This window comes from Rattus norvegicus, chromosome 9 (assembly GCF_021556685.1).
Source record: "Rattus norvegicus strain SHRSP/BbbUtx chromosome 9, alternate assembly SHRSP_T2T, whole genome shotgun sequence".
Lineage (NCBI taxonomy): Eukaryota > Metazoa > Chordata > Mammalia > Rodentia > Muridae > Rattus > Rattus norvegicus.
The window spans coordinates 7,237,610-7,255,836 of record NC_141542.1 but is presented as its reverse complement, the minus strand read 5'-3'; the positions used below and the strand labels follow the sequence as shown (position 1 = coordinate 7,255,836).

The following is an 18,227-nucleotide window of genomic DNA, read 5'->3' as shown; positions in this document are numbered from 1 at the left end:
ATCCTGAGACCGCAAGACAGACTACCACTTCTGCCCACCTTTGTCCATATCCATGACCCAAGAGGAAACTGCATAGTGCCTCTGGACACAGGAATATAGGAGCAGTCAGCAGCAGGTACCTGTCGTTTCAGTCTGAATCCAGAATTGAACTGAACCAGTCAAACAGTTCCCTGCACCCAAATCCCACGAGGGAGAGAGCTGTACCCTCAGAAGGGTGGACACTCCTGAGAAATCAGAGGAGACTACCTTCTGCCCACATTCCAGAACCAAGAGGGAATCTCCTAGTGCCATCTGTGCCCCCTGGGCGCAGGGACCTAGGAGCATTCAAGGGCAGGAACCTCCTGGTTCCTGCCTGTGCCTAGAGCTGAAAGACAGTCACCAGGAGCAGCTATACACCTGAGAGCAGAGCACTCTGTTCCCAGACTGGCTGAAAGAAAACAGGAAAACAGAAGTGCTAACACACAGGCCTACAGGAAGTTCAAATCACTGTCAGAAACATCAAGACAAGCTAATACCAAAGACAACCTGATGTCAAGAGGCAAGTGCAGGAAACTAAGCAACAAAAACCAAGACTACTCTGCATCATCAGAGGCCAGTTCTCCTACCAAAGCAAATACTGAATATTCAAACCCACCGGAAAAGCAAGATTTAGATTTTAAATCACATTTTATGATGAGGATGGAGAACATTAAGAAGGACATAAATAACTCCCTTAAAGAAATACAAGACAACACAAGTAAACAAGTAGAAGCCCTTAAAGAGGAGACACAAAAATCCCTTATAGAATTACAGGAAAAAACAAACAAACAGATAAAGGAATTGAAAAAAACTGTCCAGGATTTAAAATGGAAATAGAAACAATAAAGAAAGCACAAAGGGAGACAACCCTGGAGATAGAAAACCTAGGAAAGTGATTAGGAGTCATAGATGCAAGCATCACAAACAGAATAAAAGAGATAGAAGAGAGCCCTGCTCCCAAACCCGCCATGACAGGCAGGCATTCCTGAGGCTGCAGAGCAGGAGAGACCACCAATATTGCCCACCCTTGCCCACATCCCTGGCCCAAAGGAAACTGTATAGGGCCTCTGGGAACAGGGAGATAGGGACACTCAAGCAGCAGGTCCCCTGCAGTCCAGACACCTCCCTGACCTGAAGGGGCCCTGTCAAAAGCTCCCTACACCCAAATCCTGTGGGAGGGAGAGCTAAAACTTCAGAGGCACAGACACGCCTGGGAAGGTAGAAGAGACTACACTCTGCCCACATTTCTGACTCCAGAGGAAAACACCTAATGCCATCTGGGACCCCGTGCATGGGAGGCCCTGGAAAAGGCAGAACAGTCCTTTCTGGTTGCTACCTGCACGAAGAGCTCAAAAGGAGCCCACTAGGAGGAGGTTGAGCCTCAGGACTACAGGTAAGACCAACTTTTCTGCTCCAAGCGACCTGCCTGGTGGACTCAGGACACATGCCCACAGGAACAGCTGAAGACCAGTAGACAGGAAAGACTACACGCCTGAAAGCAGAACACTCTGTTCCCATAACTGGCTGAAAGAAAACAGGAAAACAGGTCTACAGCATTCCTGACACAAGGCCTATAGCATGGCTTAGCCACTGTCACAGTTGGCAGGAAAAGGTAACACCAGAGACAACCTCAAGGTGAGAGGCAAGCACAGGAAGCCAAGCAACAGAAACCAAGACTACATGGCATCGCCGGAGTCCAATTCTCCCACCAAAGCAAACACTGAATATTCAAACACACCAGAAAAGCAAGACCTAGATTTAAAATCACATTTGATCATGATGAGGGAGGACTTCAAGAAAGACATAAAGAACTCCCTTAGAAAACACAGGAAAACATAAATAAAAAAGTAGAAGCCTACAGAGAGAAATCACAAAAATCCCTTGAAGAATTCCAGGAAAACACAATCAAACAGGTAAAGGAATTAAAAATGGAAATAGAAGCAAAAAAGAAACCACAAAGGGAGACAACCCTGGATATAGAAAACTAAAGGAAGACACAAGGAGTCCTAGATGCAAGCATCAACAACAAATAAAAGAGATAGAAGAGAGAATCTCAGGAGCAGAAGATTCCACAGAAATCATTGACACAACTGTCAAAGATAATTTAAAACGGAAAAAGCTACTGGTCAAAAACATACAGGAAATCCAGGATTCAATGAGAAGATCAAACCTAGGGATAAGAGGTAAAGAAGGAAGTGAAGAATCCCAGATCAAAGGACCAGTATATATCTTCAAAAAATAATAGAAGAAAACTTCCCTAACCTAAAGAAAGAAATGCCCATAAACATACAAGAAGCCTACAGAACTCCAAGTAGATTGGACCAGAAAATAAACTCCTCCTGTCACTAATAGTCAAAACAATAAATGCACAAAACACAGAAAGAATATTAAAAGCAGTAAGGGAAAAAGTCAAGTAACATATAAAGGCAGACCTATCAGAATCACACCAGACTTCTCGTCAGAGACTATGAAAGCCAGAAGATCCTGGACAGATGTCATACAGACCCTAAGAGAACACACATGCCAGCTCAGGTTACTGTATCCAGCAAAACTCTCAATTAACATAGATGGAGAAACCAAGGTATTCCATGACAAAACCAAATTTACACAATATCGTTTTACAAATCCAGCACTACAAAGGATAATAAATGGTAAAGCCCAACATAAGGAGGCAAGCTACACCCTAGAAAAAGCAAGAAACTAATAGTCTTGGCAAAAAAACAAAGACAAGAAAAGCACACAGACATAATCTCACATCTAAATACGAATATAAAAGGAAGCAACAAACACTATTACATAATATCTCTCAACATCAATGGACTCAACTACCCAATAAAAAGACACAGATTAACAAACTGGATATGCAATGAGGACCCTGCATTCTGCTGCCTACAAGAAACACACATCAGAGACAAAGACAGACACTACCTCAGAGTGGAAGGCTGGAAAACAACTTTCCAAGCAAATGGTCTGAAGAAGCAAGCTAGAGTAGCCATTCTAATATGGAAAAAAATCGATTTTCTACAAAAAGTCATCAAAAAAGATGAGGAAGGACACTTCATATTCATCAAAGGAAAAATCCACCAAGATGAACTCTCAGTCCTAAATAACTATGCTCCAAATACAAGGGCACCTACATACATAAAAGAAACCTTACTAAAGCTCAAAACACACATTGCACCTCACACAATAATAGTAGGAGATTTCAACACCCCATTCTCATCAATGGACAGGTCATGGAAACAGAAATTAAACAGAGACGTACACAAACTAAGAGAAGTCATGAACGAAATGGACTTAACAGATATTTATAGAACATTCTATCCTAAAACAAAAGGATATACCTTCTTCTCAACACCTAATGGTACTTTCTCCAAAATTGACCATATAATTGGTCATAAAACAGGACTCAATAGATACAGAAAGATAAAAAAATGCCATGCATCCTATCAGACCACCATGGGCTAAAGCTGGTCTTCAACAACAAGGGAAGAACACCCACATATACATGGAAGTTGAACAATGCTCTACTCAATGATAAATTGGTCAAGGAAGAAATAAGGAAAGAAACTGAAAACTTCTTAGAACTTAATAAAAATGAAGATACAACATATCCAAACTTATGAGACACAATGAAAGCCATGCTAAGAGGAAAACTCATAGCTCTGAGTGCCTGCAGAAAGAAACAGGAGAGAGCATATATCACCAACTTGACAGCACACGTAAAAGCTCTAGAACAAAAAGAAGCAAATACACCCAGGAGGAGTAGAAGGCAGGAAATAAACAAACTCAGAGACCAACTCAACCAGGTAGAAACAAAAAGGACCATACAAAGAATCAACAGAACCAAAAGTTGATTCTTTGAGAAAATCAACAAGTTACATAAAACCTTAGCCAGACTAAGGAGATGACACATAGAGTGTGTCCAAATTAACAAAATCAGAAATGAAAAGGGAGACATAACCACAGAATCAGAGGAAATTCAAAAAATCATCAGATCCTAATACAAAAGCCTATATTCAACAAAACTTGAAAATCTGCAGGAAATGGACAATTTCCTAGACAGATACCAGGTACCGAAGTGAAATCAGGAACAGATAAACCAGTTAAACAACCCCATAATTCCTAATGAAATTAGCAGTCATTAAAGGTCTCCCAACCAAAAAGAGCCCAGGTCCAGACAGCTTCAGTGCAGTATTCTATCAGACCTTCATAGAAGACCTCATACCAATACTATCCAAACTATTCCACAAAAGTGAAACAGATGGAGCACTACCGAATTCCTTCTATGAAGCCACAATTACTCTTATACCTAAACCACACAAGGACCCAACAAAGAAAGAGAACTTCAGACCAATTTCCCTTATGACTATCAACGCAAAAATACTCAATAAAATTCTGGCAAACCGAATCCAAGAGCACATCAAAACAATCATCCACCATGATCAAGTAGGCTTCATCCCAGGCATGCAGGGATGGTTTAATATACGGAAAACCATCAACATGATCCATTATATAAACAAACTGAAAGAACAAAACAACATGATCATTTCATTAGATGCTGAGAAAGCATTTGACAGAATTCAACACCCCTTCATGATAAAAGTCCTGAAAAGAACAGGAATTCAAGGCCCATACCTAAGCATAGTAAAAGCCATATACAGCAAACCAGTCACTAACATTAAACTAATTGAGAGAAACTTGAAGCAATCCCACTAAAATCAGGGACTAGCCAAGGCTGCCCACTCTCTCCCTACTTATACAATACAGTTCTTGAAGTTCTAGCCAGAGCAATCAGACAACAAAAGGAGATCAAGGGGATACAGATTGGAAGAGAAAAAGTCAAAATATCACTATGTGGAGATGATATGATAGTATATTTAAGTGATCCCAAAAGTTCCACCAGAGAACTACTAAAGCTGATAAAAACCTTCAGCAAAGTGGCTGGGTATAAAATTAACTCAAATAAATCGGTAGCATTCCTCTACACAAAAGAGAAACAAGCCGAGAAAGAAATTAGGGAAACCACACACTTCATAATAATCCCAAATAATATAAAATACCTCAGTGTGACTTTTACCAAGCAAGTAAAAGATCTGTATTATAAGAACTTCAAGCCTCTGAATAAAGAAATTGAAGAAGACCTCAGAAGATGGAAAAATCTCCCATGCTCATGGATTAGCAGGATTAATATAGTAAACATGGCCATTTTACCAAAAGTGATCTACAGATTCAATGTAATCCCCATCAAAATACCAATCCAATTCTTCAAAGAGTTAGACAGAACAACTTGCAAAGTCATCTGGAATAACAAAAAACCCAGGATAGCTATAACTATCCTCAACAATAAAAGGACTTCAGGGAGAATCACTATCCCTGAACTCCAGCAGTATTACAGAGCAATAGTGATAAAAACTGCATGGTATTGGTACAGAGACAGACAGATAGACCAATAGAACAGAATCGAAGACCCAGAAATGAACCCACACACCTATGGGCACCTGATTTTTTACAAAGGAGCCAAAACCATCCAATGGAAAAAAGATAGCATTTTCAGCAAATGGTGCTGGTTCAACTGGAGGTCAACATGTAGAAGAATGCAGATCGATCCATGCTTATAACCCTATACAAAGCTTAAGTCCAAGTGGATCAAGGACCTCCATATCAAACCAGATACACTCAAACTAATAGAAGAAAAAGTGGGGAAGCATCTCGAACACATGGGCACTGGAAAAAATTTCCTGAACAAAACACCAATGGCTTATGCTCTAAGATCAAGAATCGACACATGGAATCTCATAAAACTGCAAAGCTTCTGTAAGGCAAAGGATACTGTGGCTAGGACAAAACGGCAACCAACAGATTGGGAAAAGATCTTTACAGATAGAGGACTTATATCCAAAATATACAAAGAACTCAAGAAGTTAGACCGCAGGGAGACAAATAACCCTATTAAAAAATGGAGTTCAACTCCTCCATTGTTGGTGGGATTGCAGACTGGTAAAACCATTCTGGAAATCAGTCTGGAGGTTCCTCAGAAAATTGGACATTGAACTGCCTGAGGATCCAGCTATACCACTCTTGGGCATATACCCAAAAGATGCCTCAACATATAAAAGAGACACGTGCTCCACTATGTTCATCACAGACTTATTTATAATAGCCAGAAACTGGAAAGAACCCAGATGCCCTTCAACAGAGGAATGGATACAGAAAATGTGGTACATCTACACAATGGAATATTACTCAGCTATCAAAAACAACAACTTTATGAAATTCATAGGCAAATGGTTGGAACTGGAAAATATCATCCTGAGTGAGCTAACCCAATCACAGAAAGACATACATGGTATGCACTCATTGAATAGTGGCTATTAGCCCAAATGCTTGAATTACCCTAGATCCCTAGAACAAACGAAACTCAAGATGGATGATCAAAATGTGAATGCTTCACTCCTTCTTTAAATGAGGAAAAAGAATACCCTTGGCAGGGAAGGGAGAGGCAAAGATTAAAACAGAGACTGAAGGAACACCCATTCAGAGCCTGCCCCACATGTGGCCCATACATATACAGCCATCCAATTAGACAAGATGGATGAAGCAAAGAAGTGCAGACCGACAGGAGCCGGATGTAGATCGCTCCTGAGAGACACAGCCAGAATACAGCAAATACAGAGGCGAATGCCAGCAGCAAACCACTGAACTGAGAATAGGTCCCCCGTTGAAGGAATCAGAGAAAGAACTGGAAGAGCTTGAAGGGGCTCGAGACCCCAAAAGTACAACAATGTCAAGCAACCAGAGCTTCCAGGGACTAAGCCACTACCTAAAGACTATACATGGACTGACCCTGGACTCTGACCCCATAGGTAGCAATGAATATCCTAGTAAGAGCACCAGTGGAAGGGGAAGCCCTGGGTCCTGCTAAGACTGAACCCCCAGTGAACTAGACTATGGGGGGAGGGCGGCAATGGGGGGAGGGTTGGGAGGGGAACACACATAAGGAAGGGGTGGGGGGAGGGGGATGTTTGCCCGGAAACCGGGAAAGGGAATAACACTTGAAATGTATATAAGAAATACTCAAGTTAATAAAAAAAAAAAATGGAGTTCAGAGCTAAACAAAGAACTCACAGCTGAGGAATGCCGAATGGCTGAGAAACACCTAAAGAAATGTTCAACATCTTTAGTCATAAGGGAAATGCAAATCAAAACAACCCTGAGATTTCACCTCACACCAGGGAGAATGCCGAAGATCAAAAACTCAGGTGACAGCAGATGCTGGCGAGGATGCGAGGATGCGGAGAAAGAGGAACACTCCTCCATTGTTGGTGGCATTGCTGACTGGTACAACCATTCTGGAAATCAGTCTGGAGGTTCTTCAGAAAATTGGACATTGAACTACCTGAGGATCCAGCTATACCTCTCTTGGGCATATACCCAAAAGATGCCCCAACATATAAAAAAGCCACGTGCTCCACTATGTTCATCGCAGACTTATTTATAATAGCCAGAAGCTGGAAAGAACCCAGATGCCCTTCAACAGAGGAATGGATACAGAAAATGTGGTACATCTACACAATGGAATATTACTCAGCTATCAAAAACAATGACTTTATGAAATTCATAGGCAAATAGTTGGAACTGAAAAATATCATCCTGAGTGAGGTAACCCAATCACAGAAAAACACACATGGTATGCACTCATTGAAAAGTGGCTATTAGCCCAAATGCTTGAATTACCCTAGATGCCTAGTACAAATGAAACTCAAGACAGATGATCAAAATGTGAATGCTTCACTCCTTCTTTAAAAGGGGAACAAGAATACCCATGGCAGGGAATAGAGAAGCAAAGATTAAAACAGAGACAGAAGGAACACCCATGCAGAGCCTGCCCCACATGTGGCCCATACATATTCAGCCACCCAATTGGACAAGATGGATGAAGCAAAGAAGTGCAGGCCTACAGGAGCCGGATGTAGATCTCTCCTGAGAGACACAGCCAGAATACAGCAAATACAGAGGCGAATGCCAGGAGCAAACCACTGAACTGAGAATAGGACCCCGTTGAAGGAATCAGAGAAAGAACTGGAAGAGCTTGAAGGGGCTCGAGACCTTTTATGAACAACAATGCCAAGCAACTAGAGCTTCCAGGGACTAAGCCACTACCAAAGACTATACATGGACTGACCCTGGACTCTGACGTCCTAGGTAGCAATGAATATCTTAGTAAGATCACCAGAGTAAGTGAAAGCCCTGGGTCCTGCTAAGACTGAATGTGATTGTTGGGGGGAGGGCGGCAATGGGGGGAGGGTGGGGAGGGGAACACCCATAAAGAAGGGGAGGGGGAGGGATTAGGGGGATGTTTGCCCTGAAACCGGGAAAGGGAATAACATTCGAAATGTAAATAAGAAATGCTCAAGTTAATAAAAAAAAAAAAAACCTGCATGGTATTGGTACAGAGACAGACAGATAGACCAGTAGAATAGAATTGAAGACCCAGAAATGAACCCACACACCTATGGTCACTTGATTTTTGACAAAGGAGCCAAAACCATCCAATGGAAAAAAGATAGCATTTTCTGCAAATGGTGCTGGTTCAACTGGAGGTCAACATGTAGAAGAATGCAGATCGATCCATGCTTATCACCCTGTACAAAGCTTAAGTCCAAGTGGATCAAGGACCTCCACATCAAACCAGATACTCTCAAACTAATAGAAGAAAAAGTGGGGAAGCATCTCGAATACATGGGCACTGGAAAAAATTTCCTGAACAAAACACCAATGGCTTATGCTCTAAGATCAAGAATCAACAAATGGGATCTCATAAAACTGCAAAACTTCTGTAAGGCAAAGGACACTGTTGTTAGGACAAAATGACAACCAACAGATTGGGAAAAGATCTTTACCAATCCTACAACAGATAGAGGGCTTATATCCAAAATATGCAAAGAACTCAAGAAGTTAGACCACAGGGAGACAAATAACCCTATTAAAAAATGGAGTGCAGCTCAAGGCCCTGGGTTCGGTCCCCAGCTCCGAAAAAAAGAAAAAAAAAAATGTAGTACAGAGCTAAACAAAGAATTCACAGCTGAGGAATGCCGAATGGCTGAGAAACACCTAAAGAAATGTTCAACATCTTTAGTCATAAGGGAAATGCAAATCAAAACAACCCTGAGATTTCACCTCATACCAGTGAGAATGGCTAAGATCAAAAACTCAGGTGACAGCAGATGCTGGCAAGGATGCGGAGAAAGAGGAACACTCCTCCATTGTTGGTGGGATTGCAGACTGGTACAACCATTCTGGAAATCAGTCTGGAGGTTCCTCAGAAAATTGGACATTCCACTACCTGAGGACCCAGCTATACCTCTCTTGGGCATATACCCAAAAGATGCCCCAACATATAGCAAAGACACATGCCCCACTATGTTCATAGCAGCCTTATTTATAATAGCCAGAAGCTGGAAAGAACCCAGATGCCCTTCAACAGAGGAATGGATACAGAAAATGTGGTACATCTACACAATGGAATATTACTCTGCTATCAAAAACAACGACTTTATGAAATTCATAGGCAAATAGTTGGAACTGAAAAATATCATCCTGAGTGAGGTAACCCAATCACAGAAAAGCACACATGGTATGCACTCATTGATAACTGGCTATTAGACCAAATGCTTGAATTGCCTTAGATGCACAGAACAGATGAAACTCAAGAGGGATGACCAAAATACGAATGCTTCACTTTAAAAGGGGAACAAGAATACCCTTGGCAGGGAATAGGGAGGCAAAGATTAAAACAGAGGCAGGAGGAACACCCATTCAGAGCCTACCCCACATGTGGCCCATACATATACAGCCACCAAACTAGATAAGATGGATGAAGCAAAGGAGTGCAGGCCGACAGGAACTGGATGTAGATCTCTCCTGAGAGACACAGCCAGAATACTGCAAATACATAGGCTAATGCCAGCAGCAAACCACTGAACTGAGAACGGGACCCCCGTTGAAGGAATCAGAGAACAGACTGGAAGAGCTTGAAGGGGCTCAGGCCCCCTTATGAACAACAATGCCAACCAACCAGAGCTTCCAGGGACTAAGCCACTACCAAAGACTATACATGGACTGACCCTGGACTCTGACCTCATAGGTAGCAATGAATAGCCTAGTAAGAGCACCAGTGGAAGGGGAAGCCCTTGTTCCTGCCAAGACTGAACACCTAGTGAATGTGATTGCTTGGGGGAGGGCGGTAATGGTGGGAGGATGGGGAGAGGAACACCCATATAGAATGGGAGTGGGAGGGGCTAGGGGGATGTTGGCTTGGAAAGGGGGAAAGGGAATAACAATCAAAATGTAAATGAGAAATACTCAAGTTAATAAACATAAAAAAAAAAGAAGGGGAGGGGATGGGATAGAGGACTTATGTCCAAGCAACTGGGAAAGGGAATATCATTTGAAATGTAAATAAAAAATATCCAATAAGAAATGGAAAGAAAGAAATGAGAAACGCATAGAAAGCTTAAAAATCATGTTTAAAAATAGAAATTGTAGATCTTCCAGTTGCAGAAACTTGTTTTAATTGTCTGCAGTGCAAGGCCGATCCTCAGCAAGATAAACATTTTAACATAGATAAATCCATACTGTTTTCATTGACAATTTTAGTGTTTATCACTCTTTGTAGCTATTTCCTTAGAAAACAGTTTTTATACCACATTTTTCCCTCTGAATGAAGTTCCAGTATATATGGATATCTTTGTAGTTTTCATTCATATTCATCATAGCTAATGTCTAGGTTTAAGTGAGCAGATCATGTTATTTACATTTCTATTTGTTTCATTTGACTTTCAAATTTAATTTGATATCTCTGACAGAAATACTACCACAAGGTTATGTTAAAGTAAAATAAAAATACAGTGTGTTTTCTGAAAAAGGAAAGAAATGTAAATAAAATATCTAATAAAAAATGGGTACAGAGCTAAAAATAAAAAAAAAAGAATACTCAGATGTGGAATATCAAATGGATGAGATGCACCTAAAGAAATGTTCAACATCTTTAGTCATCAGAGAAATGCAAATCAAAACAACCCTGAGATTCCACCTCACACCAGTCAGAATGGCTAAGATCAAAAACTCAGGTGACAGCAGATGCTGGCAAGGATGTGTAGAAAAAGGAACATTCCTCCATTGTTGGTAGGATTGTCAACCACTCTCGAAATCAGTTTAGTGGTTACTCAGAAAATTGGACATTGCACTACCTGAGGACCCAGCTATACTTCTCCTGGGCATATACCCAAAAGATGCCCCTACATACAACAAAGACACGTGCTCCACTATGTTCATAGCAGCCTTATTTATAATAGCCAGAAGCTAGAAAGAACCCAGATGCCCTTCAACAGAGGAATTCATACAGCAAATGTGGTACATCTACACAATCGAGTACTTCTCAACTATTAAAACAATGACTTCCTGAAATTCTTAGGCAAATGGATTGAACTAGAAAATATCCTTTGTGAGGTAACCCAATCACAAAAGAACACACATGGTATGCACTCACTGATAAGTTGATATTAACCCAAAAGCACAGTATACACAAGAAACAATTCACAGACCATAGGAAGCTCAAGAAGAAGGAAGACCAAAATGTGGATGCTTCAGTCCTTCTTATCTTCAGTCCTAGCAAACTAACCTGGGACCATGGGGGTTCTCAGAGACTGAGCACCAAACAAAGAGTATGCAGTTTGGACATAGGTCCCCTATACATTTGGAGCAGATACGCAGCTTTGTCTTCATGTGGGTCCCCTAACAATTAGAGCAAACTCTGTCCCTGCCTCTGTTGCCTACTATTGGATTCCCTTCCCCTAGCAGTATTGCCTGATTGGGCCTCAGTAGGAAAGGATGTACCTGATGGGACTCAATGTCCCAGGGCTGGATTGTACCCAAGGGGGGCTTCCCCTTCTCTAAAGAGAAAGGGAGAGGTTTATGGGGGAGGGATTTCTAAGGATGGAAATGGGGGGAAAGGCAGGAAGTACAATTAGGATGTAAAGTGAATAAATAAATTAATTAATGGGAAAAATTATGCTCAGTCACTTAGGAAAAGGGCAAAGGACAAATACTCTAGAACTATGACCTGGTAGAGTCACAAACCTTTTCCCAATGTCAAACCAAGAGGCACAATCTAATTATCACCTCAGGGAAAACTGGAAATATCTAAACAAGAAATCAATTATCATATCTTAAACTATATAATAGACAAACCACAAATGTTCATTTGAATGAATTAATAACACACTCTTTGTCTCATGTCTGATCTTAGCCAAGTGATTGATAAATTGTAAATGTCACTAATATTAGACCTTCTTTGTTGTGGGTTACAGCTTTTGAATGTATGTGGACAGCCATGAAAACACAACTATAAGACACCCCTGAAAATCAGCCTTTCCCTCAAGGGTATGCATTACCCAAGTACTCCGTCCGAATGGTCTGACTGGCATTCCCAGAGGGTGTCAGAAGAGCAGCCAACATGGTGCTTTCCACAGTCTCCAGCAAGATAGTGCCCAGAGTAGATGTCTCTTCCCTGCTGAACTCAAACCAGGTCGATGCTTGCTCCAGCATGAGGGAGACACTTGTAGCTGCACTCTGCAAGGAAAGAAACATTTGCTAATGTTCTTTTTGACCACTTCCACTCCTCCTCTCTCTCCTGTTCCTTCTCCTGCTCCCTCTTCTCCACTATTCCTCCTTTCCTCCTCTCCTCTCTTCCTAGTTCTCTTCCTCCTCAGTCTTCTACTCTCCATGCCCCTCTCCCTCCTCCTCCTCTTCCTTCTGTTTCCTCTCCTCATCCTGCTCCTCCTCTCCCCTTCCTCTTCCTGTCCTTCCTCCTCCCCAAGATCCTCATCTCCATGTCCCTCTCCTTTCCCTGTTCTTCTTTCTCCACCTCCCTCTCTCTTGTTAGTAAAATAATCCATGCTCTCTCTAGCCCTAGAGGAGAAAAACGGTTAAGGATGAGACAAAAAAAAAAGCAACTGAATGTAGTGAGGCAGTTGGGAATTCACAGGTTTCAGAATGCTGGCGCTAGAAGCTAGTGGATCCTGGGCCACATAGCAAGTTATAGTCTAGCCCAAATGACAGCAAGACCCTGTCTCACAAACAAAAGAGACAAAAATCAGTACCCTCTCAGCTCCAGTTCTATACTTAAGAGGCCCTGTTAGGAATGTTTAAGCTCAGTTTTGCCTTTGCAGGACACCGTAAGCCAGTGCCTGAACCAATCTGTATGCCACATGCTCTTTGACCCAGAAACTTTTGAGAGATTAATCTCTTCATCTACATCTAAAAATTTTCAAAGAGCTCACTCAGTGGTGATCATTTAAAATACTTTCTAATATATTAAGTTCTCAAGAAGCAGATGAACAGTTTCAACATGGAATCCAGTCACATGATGGCTGACAGACAAGATAAGAAAGAATGATGTACAAAGCAACATATGTGAAAATAAACAGGGTACCTGCAAGCACTGAGAGAACATAACAAACTAACATTCATATCCTATCTACCCTGGGTTAGGAACAACAGCAAGTTTAAAATGTACTTCAGAGATGCACGTCTGGCCCAAGTGCTCAGTGTGACTGATGAACACTCAGCTCTAGACAGAATATGTACGTCAGATCTCTACCCCAAGACCAAGGGAACATTCAGATGAATAGACAGAAAGCACTGACGAACTGGGAGAGGAGGGGGAGTGTCATGAAATGCTGCTATCCAGATACAACATCACCATGGCAGTCATAAACACAACAGCCATGAATACTTGCACAAGACTCAGCCATCTCTCTCCGCCATGGATCACAGAGCTCCCCACAAGGCTCCATCCTTTCCTGTGACACTAATGACTGTCAATGGCTGTCATAGAATGTGTGTCTTTTTCACTAATGATGGAGTGTTGAGGGACGGTTTTGAGCACTGTGTTTATTCTGATGCTGATTTCTGTGCCCAGGGGCCAGGTTATAGCCCAGTACTAAATTAGCATGACTACTGAACCATCTCCTGTATCTGTGTTGTGTAAACAATGCCTGGGGGGAGGGGCGGCAGGAGAGATGGCTCAGCTGTTAAGAGCACTGACTGCTCTTCCAGGGTCCTGAGTTCAATTCCCAGCAACCACATGGTGGCTCACAACCATCTGTAATGAGATCTGATGCCCTCTTCTGGTGTGTCTGGAGAGAGTGGCAATATAGTCACATACATAAAATAAATAAATCTTTAAAAAAAAAAGAATGCTTCCCAATTATCTCTGATTGGGTACTGATCATAGAGCTGACTGGACAGAGAAGGTAGGACTTCCATTCCCAGGGGAGAGTCCCAAAATGGGAGAGAAAAGAAGAGAAGAGGTGGTCATGAGGAAGAAGGCCCAGGAGGAGTCATGGTGAGCGGGTCACTAAGGGATTCACCATGAGGATACACATGAAGCAGAGCAAACCAGGACAAGACTCAGAATACAAATAACATGGGGCCTGTGGCTGGGAATAACATAGCTTAGAGTAAATGAATATCTGTCCAGTCACGGTCCTTAGAGCTTGTTGACGAGCTTAATAGGTCTTTGTATCAATTATTTGAGAGCTAAAATAGAAACAGATAAGGCTATCATTATTTTTTTTTTTTTTTAGTTCTTTTTTTCGGAGCTGGGGACCAAACCCAGGGCCTTGCGCTTCCTAGGTAAGCGCTCTAACCACTGAGCTAAATCCCCAGCCCCCAAGGCTATCATTCTTAAACTACAACCTATATTGGAGTCAGTGAGGCCTGGGCAGAAGTCATCCCAGGGAGATGAAATGTGATGCCAGAGTGAAACAGGGAGAATATACACAATACAGAGGATGGGTATACAGACAGATCTATGAAAGTGTCAAAACTAGTGAAAATTTTTGTTAAATGTGTTGTAAGTATGGGGCTGAAATAGCTCAGAGGTCAAGAGCACATACTGATCTTACAAAATATCCAAGTTCAGTTCTAGTACCCATTTTGGGTGGCTCACAACTGCCTATAACTCCAGCTCCAGTGAGATCTGATACATCTGGCCTCTGCGGGAACTCACACATAAGATGTATAAAGTAGACAAAAAAATAAATCCTTAAAGTCTAAGAATGGTGTTTATATTTCTGGCAAATAAGAATAAAATCTATATAGAGTTGTGAAATAGAGCATGTGTCTGCACGTGTATTAGTGTGTGTGCAACCACACTGGCTACATGCTCATCTAGAGGCCAAATAACAAATGGCGTTGCGTTTCAGATGCCAGATGTCATTCATCTAGTTGAGACAGGGTCCTTCATCAGCCTACAACTCACCAAACAGACTCTGTTGAATAGCCAGTGATCTCCAGGCTGGGATTCCAAATGTATAAGCTATGCCTATGTTTTGTCTTTTCGTATATGGATTCTGGGTATAGAACCTAGGTCTTCAGCCCTACAAAGCAGCTCTTTACTCACTGAGCCACAACCTGAGTCATATGCATAGTTTAATTACCTTATGTACACATATATGTACATATCACCTTATTTAGTATGGATACAATATTTATGAAATTACAGGCAGTTATTATTTCTGGTTTGAGATGAGAAAATGAGTATTCACATTTTATTTATATTAAGTGACATCACTACTCTGAGCTGTGAGGGCTGTAGATGCGTCTCCATGGCTAAGAGTTTTCAATGCTCATGCATGAGAACTGAGATTCAGATCCCATCACATACATCAAGTGGTTGACAGACAAACAATATCTTCAAGGGATCCAGTGCCCAATTTTGGCCTCCACAGATGACTATACCACACACACACATAGGCATGTACACAAAGTGGAGGGAAGCGATAGACACCAATGAAGAAGACACTCCCCTTACCTGTAAGGACACTGGAGCACTTTTGTTTTCACAGGTGTTATCCAGGATGGTAAAGGTGGCATTCACAAATGTGCAGAAGGAAGTCTGGGTTACAAGAGAAAGAGAACTTGTGAGTACTGGCCAGTCTGACATGAATTGCAAAGCACAAATATTGAGCAATAAAGCTCAATGTATGAGTGGTTCAAATTCCTGAGTCTCCATTCTCAGGGAAATAAATACTCATCCCATCAAATCTTCATTTCAGAGAGGTTGAGTGGTGAATAACAGATGCACTTACTCTGGAGAGACCTAGAATCCCCTGCCAACAGGGAAACTATGGTTCATAAGAGCCCCATAAAGTTCATGAGTAACTAGGAAAGGTAAAGACTCCAGTAATAAACCAAAGGCAAAAAAAAAAAAAAAAGTGCTAAACTGACCTGATTTGATTAGAGCACATTGTATGTCAATGCTTAAAAAGCCCCAATATATGCTCTTGGTATGCAGAGTTATTACACACTGTCCTGATTTCATTTCTTTTGCCTGGATTAAAAAAAAAACTTAACAAGAAGCAAAGTGGGGAAAAGGGGGTTTATTTCAGTTTACAGTTCTAGGCTACTATCCATCATGGTGGGAAATCAAGGTACGAACCTGAAATGGTTCATCATGGCCGTAGTCCATAACATTGAGTGATGAGCATGTTTTTCCATGTGCTTGCTTATGCTGAGCACTATTTCTCTACTAATACATAGTTTAGGACCCCGAGCCTAGGAAATGGTGCTTCCCACTGTAGACTGGGCCTTTCCATGTCAATTGCCTTAATTAACATACCCTCACAGACATGCTCAAAGGCCATCACAGTGTAGACAGTCCTTCATTGAAACTCTCTTCCCAGTGGAGTATAAGTTGGGTCCAACTGACAATTAAAATTCGTTATCAAGTCCAGGCATAGTGTGGTGCACACCTGTTATCCTAGCACTTGAAAGGCAGAGACAGGCAGATCTCTGTGAGTTTGAGACCAGCCTGGTCTAAACATCAAATTCCAGGCCAGCCAGAGCCACATTGTCTCAAAAATAAGTAAACCAAAACAAACAAACAAACAAAACAAAAAAAAAACAAATACCACACATGTTAATATAACAAATATATGAATGAACAGCTAGTTTTTTTTAAAGAATTGCAAATGACTAAGGATTACATTAAAGAAATGTGTTCAGTTGTTGGTCATAAATGAAAATATATTTCAAAAGTATATTGAGATTCCATCTCATCCAAGTCAGTATGATACCATCAAAAAAGACAACAGCAGCATTCAGTGGAATAAGGTTAGGAAGGAATGTGGTAGGGGGGATGGAAGAGAAGGAATGGGTAGATTTGATCAAAATTTCAATGAATAGAATTATACAACAAAAACGACAAAAATGCAATGAGGGCTTGTAGAAGACAGCCTTTGTGAACTTCTGGGGAGTACATAAGAATGACTGGTATAGAACTCAGTTTTCAGGCCCCTCACAAGGTGAAAACCAGACCCACTATGTGACCTAGCATGAGGATATGCTAAAGGAATTGTCTCGGCTATAGGAAATGGCCAAAATACAAAGATTTGTACACAGAGAACTAATTAGTGTTTCAGGGGCCTTGAGAAGGTATGGCAGCTCCTGTTTAATAGGTGGGAAGGTTCCACTGTGATTTATGAAAATACACAAGATACTAATGATTTTTGTATGACATTATAAATCCACTACATACCACTGAACTGCTAACTTTTAGGTAGTGATGTGATGGCTAATATCAATTATCAACCTGATGAAATCTACATCCCTTGGGAGACGCACTTTGGGGATACATGTAGGGGACTCCTTTTTTTTTTTTTAAGAAAAACTTACTATTCTTTGTGTATGAGTATTTTGTATTTTGATTGCCTGTGTGTCTATGGCTGTCCGATACCTATAGAGGATAGAGGAGAGTGTCAATTCCCCTAGAACTGGAGTTTAAGTGGTTGTAAACCACATACACGGTGCTGAGATTTAAACCAGGGTCCTCTGGAAAAGCATGCAGTGATCCTAACCTTTGAGTGATTTTTCCAGTTCCCTGAGGAATATCTTTTTTTTCCCTCCATCTTTATTAACGGGTATTTCTTATTTACATTTCAATTGTTATTCCCCTTCCTGGTTTCCAGGTCAACATCCCCCTAGCCCCTCTCCCTCCCCTTATCTATGGGTGTTCCCCTCCTCATCCTCCCCCCATTACTGCCCTCCCCCCAACAATCGCATTCACTGGGGATTCAGTCTTGGCAGGACCAAGGGCTTCCCCTTCCACTGGTGCTCTTACTAGGCTATTCATTGCTACCTAT

The 18,227-nt window shown here is 41.4% G+C and overlaps 1 protein-coding gene across 4 annotated transcripts in view; it reads right to left on the bottom strand.

Annotated features, from left to right (window-relative positions):
- The window catches only part of Adgre1 (adhesion G protein-coupled receptor E1), a 157,290-nt gene that overhangs the window by 51,258 nt on the left and 87,805 nt on the right, over positions 1-18,227 (bottom strand). For all 4 annotated transcript variants that reach the window (NM_001007557.2, XM_087565697.1, XM_087565696.1 and 1 more), the window contains 2 exon segments: positions 12,474-12,651; positions 15,899-15,982. In NM_001007557.2, the coding sequence (NP_001007558.1) occupies positions 12,474-12,651; positions 15,899-15,982 (262 nt within the window).